Here is a 13,560-nt window from a genome sequence, read left to right on the forward strand (position 1 = left end):
CTGTCAGCAGCTGAGAGACTAGAATCTTGTGATTTATGAATAAAAACATTCATTTTTGCCCTTTGGAGCCATTTTTATATTACTTAAGAATGTATCTGTAAAAAAGTTTGGTTGCCCATAAGTGTGTTCTATACTGTCCCTATAATCATTTTCAGCAGTTGGGATTCCTGCTGACATCCATACTTAGTCCTATATAAACTATAGGGGGTTTCTACTGTATTTTCAGCTGAGGGAGATCTCTTTCACTTGTTGTTTTGCCATTCCAGGGGATAATCTTTTTGATAAGAGAAGATTTGAATTCTGTCACCTTTTTTTTTATTCATGTTGAGTAGGACCTTATTTCATGAGAGACAGAACTGGGCGCTTATTATACATATTTGGGGCCATGCCCTGCTCTCAAACAAACATAACTTTATATGTATCAAATAAAATCCATGCTATTGGTGTACCATAATTTCATAAGTTTAATGGCAGTATAATTACTCCAGACTTTGCTTAAATTAGAAATATAATAGCTTTGAACCTAGAGAAATGGGCAACCTGTTTATATCAGGAAAACAAAATCTCCATAAAAATAACTCTTGCGTACATGTTGTTTGTTCTAAGTCATGTTGCATTAGAAACAACCCATCGGGCTGTATCATTGACAGTTAAGATACCCCTGTGTCTTTAGCCCACAATATAGTACTAACATACTCACTTTTATGCATGATCGTGCAGAGATGTATAGGATTTTAACAGTTTCCCTGGTCTCACCCTATTTTAACACTTCTTTTTCTTTTTTCCCCAGTTAACTTCTCCTTCTACTTATGATCGTCTTTCTCATAAACCACCTGCTGTCTGCTTAATTTCTCCAACTAAATTGAAAGTAGAATGTGACATTGTTAATCTGAATCAAGCCTCTTCCCTGGAAGAATCCCATAACAAGTGGCAGTCTGCAACTAGTTCTTCTAAACAAGATTCATCTACGTGTTTTCAGGCTACTGCTCACAGTTCACCTCTTTATGTGTCCCGGAGTTCCCCTTCTGTGTTAAACAGCACTTCTTCTAGGGCTCACTTCTCCAGTAACCTTCAAATGCCAAATATGTCTATGCCTAACTACGTTTACAAAATGTCTGAATTCACAACATCATCTGTTCCACACAAGAGTCCAACACCAGTTTTATATTTTCCCGATTCAGCAGGAATGCCAGATTCACCAAATCAGCCTGTATCACCCTGTTCAAAGAGATTTAACCCATTTTTTGCCACCCCTGTCCAAATCACAAAACATTCATTATCACCTAATCCTAAACCACTGTCCTCTCCATTCTATGGTTCCTCCTCCACCATATGTAGTGTAAATGAGCCTGGTAGCAGAACATCATCGAGTGGAAATCTGCTGAAGTCAGGAATTAGGCCTCCTCTGCCAACCAGACTCTCTCTTTTAACTGCTATTTTGAAGTCAGGTGCATCTCAGCAAAGACCACTCTCCTCTGCATCCTGTCCCCCTACCTTTTCTCCTAACTCCCTTCACTCCTCCACACTCACAATAGATCAAAAGTTTAACACAAGTCCACCTCCTCCTAAGAAATCCGTCTCAAGCTTTTCTATTAGATCAAACTCTCCAAGCGAAGAGGAACATTGGCCTTCAATATTTTCTCACCCACCCATTCATATGCCTTTGGCCACAAAGCCCATTTCTACTCTTCGGGCTAGATCCATTTCCCCTAAAAAGCACCTTCATGCCAGAACACATTCTCCTGACTCTTTATATCCTCTGTCATCTTCTATTTCTTCCTATAAAAAAACAGTTGTGTCCCCACTGTTACAACCTAAATTATCTTCAATACCTCCCGCTGTCCCAAAGCACTCTTCTTCCCTAAACCCTGCATTTTCTCTTACAAAACCACTGCCTTACCCTGTCCGCAAATCCCAAGGACCTGAAAAGTCTAGGAGAGTCCACACCTACTCACCTACTTTCACTTGTAAATCATATCCTGTGTCCTCTCCTGCCAACGAAAGGGGCACATTCTCCCCTACCCTAGAAAAATGTTTCTCCTCTTCTCCAAATCTTACACACACAGCCTGTACAAAAGCAGGTTCATCCCAGTTGTCTGCTCAGGAATTGAATCCTATCTCCCCTACTCCTTCAAATGTGTCAACTCATTGGTCTTCCTCACCTGCTAATTCTACACTGCCTGTTCACGCACCTTATAATATTCATTCCCACTCACCACAACTTACTTCCTCCTCACTGCCCCCAAGATCCAGAGTTTATTCCTCAGCTGCAAGACCTGGGGAGATGCCCACCATATCAGTAGCACCATGCAGATCTCCTGTCCCAGGACAGTCACCTTGTACACCATTATCCAGATCCAGGGAGCTGATTTCACCAAAGACTTTTTCCCTGCCTCTTGATCATGAAAACCTGAAACCTAAGGTACTTGTATTGCATGCTTATTTTCTAATAGACCTTTATCTTCACACAAAAATTAAACCCGGTTTGAAAGGTGATAGTAACATTAAGCAACTGGGAACATTTTTTTAAAAAGAGCAAAACTTACTGTATTAATGGTTTCAAGGGGAAGCTGAGTTAGTCTGTACAGGATAAACTTACAAAAACAACAAATAGTCTGGTAGCACTTTACAGACTAACAAAACATGTAGATGGTATCATGAACTTTTGTGGGCACAACCCACTTCTTCAGATGGTTTGAATTCAAAATCATAACATCACGTGTTACTAAAAGTAAGTTTTACATTATGGAAATTGCTACATCAAGAGTTGGTAGCATAGAAAGATATTGTCAACAGGTGGGAGGTGGGGCTGGTGGAGGTTTACTTGTTGGCCATTGTTTGTCAATAGATACGATTAACTTTAATTTTTATAAAATCCAAATAAAACATTGCTGGATATAATATTAGTAACTAAACATGTTCTGTTCAAGTTAAGAGAGCAAGTCCTCAACAGGTATAAATCAGCATCGTTCCCCATTGAAAACAATGGAAGGGCATCCATTTATATCAGAGAAAGAATTTGCTGTTGGCCCCTCCTGCTGTTATGCCTGACAATCTGCAAGTTTTGTCTAAACTCCCAGCTATTCTATAGCACTGTCCTAATCTATTTGCCTCATTTTGCTGTGTTCACATGCTGAGGAAGAGCAGTGTGTAGCTTGAAAGTTTGTCTCTCTCACATACGTACAGAAGTTGGGTCTAAAATATATTACTGTGGCCCACTTATCTCTCTACTACATAGATACATTGTCTCCTCTGACTTGGTAGTTAAATCACCCTACTTAGTGCCTCTGCTTCTGTGTCCTTGTTGTAAATTCTGCATTATGAAAAAGGAAACCTCCCAACTAGGTTTGCTGCTGGATAATGTCTGCCATGCACTCTGCTGAGTCAGCTGTGCCTCCATTCTTTGTCACTCCAAGAAAGAGGTGGCAATTCCCAGCAGTAGGAGGACAAGACGTAAAGGCCATTGTTGTAAGAGGATTTGGACCTCAGTGCCTTTTAAAATGCTTGATGTGGAGAGCAGAATAAGAAAGAAAAAAAGAATTGTGCAGGAAGAAAGGGAAAGATGGCTGAACCAAAAAAGGATGCAACACATGTGTATATGTTAGAAAAAAGTTAGAAAATACAAAAGAAGAGATGACAGAAGCAGAATTCGTGGTTTTCTGTCCTCCAGAGCCATGATTCTGCACTGTCCATATTTCTTTATTCCTCCTATTTCTAACGCTTTACCTCTCCTCTTAGAGACAATGTACAGTTACTATATTAGAAGTTATGTAATTTTTATTCATAATCTAGTTATACTGTAGTTTCCTGGATCAATTTGAATCAGGTAGAAGCTCCTAACAGCAGAGCCCTGCATGCACACAAAATTTGTATCCTGTAGCCTCATCCATACCTGCAAAAATGAGCCACAGACATCAGCATCCACATCCACAGATGTGGATACCTGCCGATATAATGCAGATATCCACGGATTTGCAAGGCTTTAGCTAACAGCCTTTAGCAGGTGCAAGAAGTTGTAACAATTGTAACTAAATCAAGCTAGTCAGATTCAGACTAGAAACACAGCACAATTTTTATCAGTAATATTTACCAATAATTAACTACTGGACCAACTTTCCCAGGAGCATTGTGGATTCTCCATCACTTGAACTCTTCAAATAAAAATTGGACATTTTCCTAAAAGAAATACAGGCAGTCCCCAGGTTACGTACAAGATAGGGACTATAGGTTTGTTCTTAAGTTGAATTTGTATGTAAGTCGGAACTGGCTCCAGATTCAGCTGCTGCCACTGAAACTGACCAGGGGCTGACTGCAGGAAGCCGGAGGCACAGTTGCTCTGCCCCCAGCTTCCTGGAATCAGCCTGATCAGTTTCAACAGCTGCTGAATCTGGAGCCTGGAACAGAACAGCTGGGGCGCTGCCCGGTAGGTTCCCACAGGACCAACCCGGCAGCACCCCAGCTGCTCTACCCGAGGCGTCCCGCAACAAAAGCCTGGTCTGCTGGGGGGGGGGGGGGCACTAGCTGCGCCCCCTCCCCCCAGCAGACAAGGGAGACCCGAGCAAAGCCGCACAGGCGGAGGGACCCCGCTGCCTGTGCGGCTTTGCTCCTGTCTCCCTGGGGTGCTGGGGGGAGTCCCCCCAGCAGACAAGGGAGACCCGAGCAAAGCTGCACAGGCAGAGGGACCCCGCCGCCCGTGTGTCTTTGATCCTGTCCCCCTGGTCTGCTGGGGGGGGGGGTCCAGCAAAGCTGCTGGACCCCCCCCCCCAGCAGACCAGGGACACCCGAACAAAGCCGCCGCCTGGGCGGTTTTGCTTGGGTGTCCCTGGTCTGCTGGGGGGGTCCAGCGGCTTTGCTGGACCCCTCCAGTAGACCAGGGAGACTGGGAGACCGTGAGCTCCGGGGCGAGAAAAGCCCCGTTCGTAAGTGCGGATCTGACGTAAGTCGGATCCGCGTAAGTTGGGGACTGCCTGTACTCTGTCTACTGCAGCCATAAGCTGTAGGCTTAATGCAGGAATCTCTAAATGAAATTCTATGGCCTGTGTTTACACATCAGGTCATTCTAGATGATCATAGGGATACCTTCTGGCAGTAACATTTATGAATTCATTAATGGCTGATAAGCATATCCATTTAACACCGCCCTCCCCTATTTTCACGGAGTTGGTCCTAGAGCTCCACAAGCTAGTTGTCGTGGCAGGCCTTTGCTCATTTGTTAATGCTGGTTGCCACCCAGTCTAAAATCTTCCCTTTTTTTGGGAAGGTTTGAGGTGAACTCAAGCAGGATGTGGAGTCCACAGATCTCTTTGGCCCCAGTCAGTTTGATTTTAGCACTAAGTTCTGAACAGTGATTATAGTGGCTGATTATTATTACTGCATGGCATTACAAACTGCATATTTGAGTATGTGCAATGTTGCTGAGCTAACACTGAAGGAAAAATGTTAACTTTTGGACTGTGTTGACTTTTGAGTGCTTGATTTTTCAGCCTTATTGTTGCATCATCACTACTTTTGCATTTAGTAAAATTAATCTTTACTAGCTAATGTGCTTTCTGCAACCCCAATCCAAATAACTTTGGTAACACAAAACCAAAGTGATAATGCTTTTTCATCAGCAGAAAAAGTGTTAACATAACATGACAGGTTTTGGGGCTGAGCCATTTGTGCTGCCATTAATGTAATGCGGATTTGCTACAAAGAGAACAGGTATTATACAGAGCTTATTGGCCTGATTTAATTTTTATTGAGGGGAAATGTCAACTTTAATTCAAAGCATTGATTAAATCATTCAGCTGTCAGTTCTGCTTAGTTTTCTTTCTGATAGGATCGTATCATGTTAGTTTTTACACACACACAGCTGTATGATGTAATTAGATGTATATAGGTATAGAAATAGAATTCTTATTTTAATGTTCTTAGAAGTATTTTGCACAGTATATAAGCTCAAATTCTCAAACCAACCTGAGTAGGCTGGCTTAGTCATGGATAACTGAAGGTATGTCTACTACACAGCAGTGTACACTACATCTACACTACAAGCGTTTATTCCAAAATAATGTTGAGTTGGAGGACTTCTTACTCCGACTTCTGTAACTCTCATTTCACGAGGAGTAAGGGAAGTCAAAGGAAGAGTGTTCTTCATTTGACTTCTTGTTGTGTAAACTGTGCCAAATGCTGGATTAAGCTATTTCGAATTATGCTACACAATTGATGTAGCTGAAGTTGCGAAGCTTAATTCGACTTTAGCCCTGCTGTGAAGATGTGTCCCGAATGGATAGGTAGGGAAAAAGGAAATCTTACCCAAGACTTTGGAGGAGCTATATCAGGCCTGCTGACAGCAATCCAGGGCCTCAAGGCAGAACACTAAATGGGCTCCCATGCTATGCCTGCATGAACATGGTCCCCCCAGTATTTGGACAGTGCTTCACCTGCACTGGGTGGTACCCAGCAAGCTTCCAACTACGCTGCTGGCCATGCTTTTCTGGCAGGGCCAGGGCTTCCACATGTCTGCCCGGTAGGGTTGCCCACTGTCTGATTATGCAAACAAAAAGACCCTTGATCTGCCCCTTCCCTTAGGCCATGACCCTGTCCTGCCTCTTCTTTGAGGTACCATCCCCATTCACTCTATCCTTCTCCCTCTGTGGCTCGCTCTGCCCCACCCTTACTCACTTTTACCAGGTTCGGGCAGGAGGTTGATATGCAGGAGGGGTTGTGGGGTGCAGGCTCTGGGAGGGAGGTTGAGTGTAGAAGGGGATGCAGGCTTTGTGGGAGACTATAAATGCAGGAGAGGAGTGGTGTGCAAGCTCTGGGAAGGCGTTTGGGTGTGGAGGGATTGCAGGCTCTGGGCTGGGGTAGAGGGTTGGGAGAGGAAGGAGGACAGAGTTTACTTTGGGAAGCTCCTGAAAGTGACTGGCAAACTCCTCTAGCAGTGGTTCCTAGGCAAAGGCCAGAGGTCTCTATTCACTGCTGCCCACAAGCACTGACCCTGTAGTCCCCACTGGCCACATTTCCTGGCCAATGGGAGTTGTAGAGTGGGTACTCAGGGCAGGGACTGCATGTGGAGACACCTCCCCCTGACAGATGTACAGTGCTAGGAGCGCATTCAGAAAGGTGGGCAGGGAGCCTGCCTTAGCCCTGCTGTGCTGCCAGCAGTGCCAGAGGCCCCTGGGCAATTATCCTCCTTATCCCTCCATCAGCAAGCCTGAGCTTTAGCAGCCACCATGCCCACACTTAGGCAATGTTCATTTGCTGGTTCCTTACCCCAGTTGTACCCACAGAGCAGAGGGAAGGGTTTGCCATGCAGAGTGTAACTGATGCAGGGATGTAAGCGACTAGTCCACTATCTGATAAGCAAATGCTTATTGGATACTCAGCTCAACTTGTTGATTCCTCACCCCCTTGCTGCCTCTATCAGAGAAGAGGCAGAAAGAGTGGAGGAGCAGGCACCGGTGCTGGAGGGAACTAGTAAAACTGTCTCGGGAGGAGAGGGGGCAGGGGAGGCAGAGGCACAGCAGGGAAACGGCATGAGCAGGGACTGCTTCAGTCCCCACTCATGCTGGTTCCCACTGTGGGTGCTTCTGCTTTTGAAATGTACAAGAGCCCTCCTGGACTCTTGTACATTTCAAAAGCAGAAGTGCCTCAGTGAACAGGGGGCAAGCAGGGACTCAAGCAGTCCTCGCTTGCCCTGTACTCTCTGCAGTGCTCCCCCTTGCTGCCTCTATGGGTATGTCTACACTACCCCGCTAGTTTGAACTAGGGGGGTAATGTAGGCATACCGCACTTGCAAATGAAGCCCGGGATTTGAATTTCCCGGGCTTCATTTGCATAAGTGGGGCTCCGCCATTTTTAAATCCCCGCTCGTTCGAACCCTGTGCCGCGCGACTACACATGGCACGAACTAGGTAGTTCGAACTAGGCTTCCTAGTTCGAACTACTGTTACTCCTCGTGGATTGTCTGCAGGGGTCCCAGCTGGGAGTTGTCCCCCCCCCCCACAGACAGGGACTGTTGCCGCCAAGCAACCCCTGTCCGCCATGAACAGGGGCTGCTGGACTCAGTGCGAGCCGGGACAGAGCAGTATCGACTCGCGCTGATCACTGTGCCTCTGCATTTTAAATGTAGTAGGAGCCAAGGACGGACTGGCTCGGAGGGATACCAGGAATTTCCCGGTGGGTCATCGTCTGGTGGGCTGTCATGTCCGTACACTATTGCCCCTCACGCCGAGTGGCTCCACGTCCATGCTGTATGCGGCACGCAGAGCCCGATCTGCCGCCTGTGCTGCATACCGGACATAGCACAGGGGGTGGGGTTTAGGGGCACACAGGGGTGACATCAGGGGGAGGGCTGTTCTCAACCCATTTCCTGGGCCTATTTTGATTGCCAGTACACTCCTGGTAGGAGCCCAGCAGTTCTTTCTACATTTAAAATGCAGAGCCGCAGCATGGGTGGCTCTGGAGCTGGCATGATCTAGGCTCGAGTCGGCTCCTCTGGAGCTACCCCCACTGTGACTCTACAGAAGTGCTTATCGACTTATCATGTCATCGATACAAATTGTATTGACTGTATGATTAGCCGAATATTTGCATTTTAACATCCTTAAACTGATGGGCCTCTTGCTCAGCCAGACACTATGGAGTATAATTATTTTAGGGAACATGTTGAAAACATATATTTCAATGTCAAAATATAAATGAGAATGTACAGAAAAATATTTTTAGCTACCACTCAATGACAGTTAAGTAAAAATTGCTGTCTATTTGTAAATAAGTTTGAGAACGGTCAGTACTTAATTCATGACCTCTCGCTTCTATTGACTGACTAAAAACTGGGTCATACCAGCTCACAGTGGCTCTAACTTACTTCTCTCCTTGCTTAGAAAACACTTCTTTACCAAGATCTCTTGAGCATCTGTTCCCATACTTATACCTTTTTCTCTTTTGAGAATCACTTCTAGCGAGGATTCAGAGAGACGAAAAAGTTTGTGAGTAGGAGAAACTCTGGATGTTTCTTTTCCAAAATTTATCATTCTCATCTTTTTTTTCTTGCCAAAGAATGGTTAATTGATCAGGTGGTGATTGATTTCATTTTGTTGACCTTGGCTGTGGCATCAGTTTGCCTTTTGTCTCTGAGGAGCTGGTTTGTGACTGCTTCCCCAGATTTGGAATAAGTCTTCGTAACATCATACAGTAGAATCTTAATGTTGCCACATGTATTTTATCAGGTCATACTTTGTACAAATTTTATCATTGACACAATACCTACTTTTACTTATCCTTTGGGTTGGTCCAAATTTTTCATCAATTTTTCTCCTGTGTTTTAAATAACATGATTTATTTTGTGTGGCAGTTGTCTGCTTTCTTCTACATTTTGATTTTTCTTTTAAAAAACAAACCAAAAGCCAGCCAGACAAACTTCAAGTTTGACTAAAAGACAAAACTTTTGGTAAGAAACAAATGCATTTTCCAATGAGCATGCTTACCAGTGAAAAATGCTTCCATATCCAGAAAGTAAGAAAATATTGGTAGCACAATATTTGATAAAATTCAATGCTAGGAGATTAGGAAACATTGCATGTTGTGTTACATATTGGCATTCAGAAATTGTTGAGCTCTCTTGTCTCCCTTTCTATTTGTTTTTTTTCTCCTTGCTCTTCCTTGTTTTGCTGCAGTGTTGAAAACACTGTACTGAAAGCCTCAATTACTGGGTAAGAGAAGCATTCAACACCAGAAGCATTCAACACCATTGTCTTAAACATGCCTTTGTGAATATGCCTCCTACATGTTTGGCACTCAGTAAAGTGTTCCCAGCATGTATTCTGCTGAGGCCTTCACTCTGCCATTGAAGGGCACTCAGGCATGTAGGCTTATAAAGAATGTCATGCATTTTTAGTGCTTCATAATGTTTCAAATTTTCCTGTCTAATAATCTCAGTGTCGGTTCCTTGTACCCAATATCAACTAAACAGATAAAACACTCTCTATTTTCCTTTTCTTCATCTCCACTCCCCATTATCATTTTTCTCCACATCCTTTAGCCCTCTCATTTGTCTTAATCTTCTTATTATGGTGGAAGAGCTTGTCTTTTGGCTTGTAAAGTCTTTCCACGGGCTATGTTCTTGGTAAAATGTCCCAGACTACAGACACTGGGTTTTTTTAGCCATTCTAAAGTTGGATTTCTGGAGTGAAATCCTGACAAAAATCTCATTGACTTGAATAAGGTCAGAATTTCACCACAGCAATATTGAATTTTCTGACTAATATTGAATATTCTGACTTGGACAGCTTCTTTCTGCAGCGAAAATTCTCCAAGACACTGTATCTCCCCTGAAATGTGGGAGAGGACAAGCTCCTTCTGTATAAAGCTATGCTTGCTTATGATTTGCAAATAATTTTGAAATAATGTAATTATAGGAGAACTATTTTTTAAAAAAAGATCAAAGCTCTCATAGCTGCGGAGAAAAGCTTGAAAGTATGAACCTTAAATAAACCAGATGGAAAATAAAAACAATTAAAATGCATCATTTAAAAATCACTCAGGATTGCATACCCAATTTCATTATTTTGGGGCCTGATTTTGACAAATCTGTGAATATTGCACTAGTCACAACAGAAGAGTCTACAGAGATGCCTTACAAGGTCTTCCTGGGTTTGGAGATGCCCAGACAGGGATCAAAACAATATTACATAAGCAAATTGAACCATCCAAAGAGCACAAATAGAAGTTATGCAGGCAATAGAGTCTGAGCCTGGCTCATTAAAATCTGCCTCATTATAATCATATAATTTTTTTAAAAAAATTTATAAAATCATGAAAGTAGCATCACGGAGTGATGCCCATGTAGGTCTTCTGTAAGAAATAACTTTTTCACATCAAATGTAATAATTTTATTATCAATAACTTGTCCATAAGTTTGGTAGAATTAGTTTTCATTCTATCATACTTTTTTTTCATACCCATTCCTGCTTTCTGGCTTACCCCTTCTAGCAATACAAGATCAAGACGAGCTACAAGGCTTTTGCAGCAATCCCTACAAACACCTTGCTAATGGAACAGAAGGTTAGTGTTTGCTCGAGAACATGAAAATTGCTTCATATATTCAAGCACATTCTACTTAAGAACATTTCATAATTAAATTTTTCTTGACACTTATGCTGGGAATATTTCAAAACAAAAAAACACTGTGGCTGACTAGTCAGGATTATATATGCTATTATTCTTCAAGGACAGTAGTGTCTTATAAAATATGTGAGACTTCCTTATTCTGAGCTTCTACAAAAATTCTCTATGAAAAATATTTCTTCCCATGAGAATTGCCATTTACATCACAATGTCTAAAATACTCATTTTCAAGCTTGAAAAGGCAAGATTTTCACAGTTCAAAGACAGTGACAAATGTCTCATGGTAAATTTTGATTACACAATGAAGGCCAAATTGTGCAGTCCTTACTTAAGCAAAGCAACCCTTGAAGACGATGCAACTGACCATTTTAATTTTGAATGAAGGGTTACATTTTCAAATCACTTGTGACTTAGAAGCCTTAGAAGGCTCTCACCTTTGGAAATGTTTGTCCAGCATCAGTCATGGTTGTAACAAAGTCACAAATGGGAACAAAGATTCCCATTGATTTCAGTGGGAGTTAGCACCTAAATTGCTTAGATATCTCGCCCTGGGGCACCTAAATATCTTTGAAAAATTGGCTTGTAGGAGTCTAAATCCCATTAACTTTCAATAAGACTTGGGGTCCTTAGTGTCTAACTCACCTTTGAAAATAGGATTTAGAGTTCTATGTCACTTAGGATACGTCTTCACTGCATTGTAAATCTGGGCTTTATGGACTCAGTGTTCCCAAGATCATACTTAAGCGTCCATACTTCATTGTAAATCATTGGACCAGAGAGTCTCCCAGCCATGTTAATGTGTTCAAACTTTACTCTGCAGACCTTCTCACTTGAGCCTGAAGTTCAAACAATATCCACATTGCAAAATGACAGAGCTCGCACCCAGGTCACAGCAAGAATTGGGCTCTGACCCAGGTCACTGGCAAGGTCCTATGATCCAGGTCCTAAGTTCTTGCTGACCTGTGTCATACTGATTTGTGTGAAAGCAGGAATGGAAGGAGGGCTTGGGCTATACTGTGTTCTGGGTTGGGAATTAGTATGCAATGTCGACATACCCATATGTCCTTTTTGGAATTTTACCCTGGTCGAGTACTATTAATTGTAGGCTAGCAGATAACAGCTGGCATATTTAAAAGCCACACCACATTTAACAGATAACAAATTAGACTTTTTCTTCAAACATTTGATACATTTGTTTTTAAACTCTTTAATGCTTGACTGACATTTTTACTGCTTGTAGGTTGTACCTTCTCTTATTGAAATGTTGAATGCCCAGCATTTTTGTGAACATTGATTTCATTTATTATAAAATCAAAGGTGTTACCATTTTAGGAATGGATCTTGGTAACATTCTTTAGAATTTCCACCTTTTTCTAGTTCTATTCACGTTAGTCCTGCTGCACAATATTTTGTTTGGAGAAACTGATGACAGGCTCATCAGAAAACAAAAGTTTCAGATTTTTTCTAAAGCAGGTTTTGGGTTTCGTGATCAGAAAGTTTAGGCTATAATGTACTAAATTATGCCTTTAGGCACAGCCTGACAAAGGGTGGTGTAGAAGCTGTACCACAAATGGACATGGGGAGTATCAAGCACCGCTCTAAGGTACAATTCCCATTCTCCTCCTCCCTCATTTTGGGGAGAGGAGAGGAAATGGTACTGGCCTTTACCAACAACTACTTACAAAATCCTCCTGTACCAGCTCAGCTGGGTTCACTGACACAGAGGGAGTAAGGAGCACACAGCACCTACAGCCCCCAGGGCACACAGTCCTGTAGCCCACACAAGGGTAAGGGGGGTTATTACTCCTGTAGACTAAGTCAGTCTAGCCTAATATGATTGTTGCTATTGCCAATAATTTTATTCTAGCTACCATTATTTACATGTTTAAACCTAATGTTTTTACAAGGAGAGGTACAAGAGAACCAGATTTTAAATATATAAATAACTTTTTCTTAACCTATAATTCTTGACAAGATCAGACCATATTAGGTGAAAAAGCCCTGGGGCATGTCTACCTATTAAGCTGGAGATAAGATTTCCAGTTTGAAGAGACATAGGTGCCTTAGCTGTGATTCTGTCACACAGTGGGAGGGGCTAACAACCCTGAGTACAAGCCCATTGGAGACACTCAGAACACACATGACTAACAGTACCACCGTGATTATTCTTCTATTTTTAGCACCTTAGCTTGATTGGAGCTGGTGCAGGCATGTCTCCTTCAGCTAGAAATTGCACTTCCATCTCAAAGTATAGACATACCCTTAGAGCTACACTTCTTGCACCATTGTTCCACAACATCCAACATGGGCATTCATTGGTCATGATAGTCTCTACTGAACACAGCATGTATCATCTGCTTATAATTCGATATCACCACTTAGGCATTTTCAGGAAAATAAAACAATCCCTGTTTCACTTCTTAAGCAGTGATATTTAATTGTTCAAGT

At 42.5% G+C, this 13,560-nt stretch overlaps 1 protein-coding gene across 20 annotated transcripts in view; it reads left to right on the forward strand.

The window, feature by feature from the left end:
• MLIP (muscular LMNA interacting protein) overlaps positions 1-13,560 on the forward strand; it is a 150,069-nt gene that overhangs the window by 67,542 nt on the left and 68,967 nt on the right. For 18 of the 20 annotated variants that reach the window (XR_012902553.1, XR_012902554.1, XM_075923617.1 and 15 more), the window contains 2 exons: positions 791-2,422; positions 10,978-11,049. Coding sequence is in view for 18 of the 20 variants with exons in the window: in XM_075923617.1 (XP_075779732.1) it covers positions 791-2,422; positions 10,978-11,049 (1,704 nt within the window). In the remaining 2 variants the exon portion in view is untranslated. The remainder of the gene's footprint in view (positions 1-790; positions 2,423-10,977; positions 11,050-13,560) is intronic. The other 2 variants (XM_075923630.1, XM_075923616.1) reach the window with 2 other exon arrangements.

This window comes from Pelodiscus sinensis, chromosome 3, assembly GCF_049634645.1.
Source record: "Pelodiscus sinensis isolate JC-2024 chromosome 3, ASM4963464v1, whole genome shotgun sequence".
In the NCBI taxonomy this organism is placed as follows: domain Eukaryota; kingdom Metazoa; phylum Chordata; order Testudines; family Trionychidae; genus Pelodiscus; species Pelodiscus sinensis.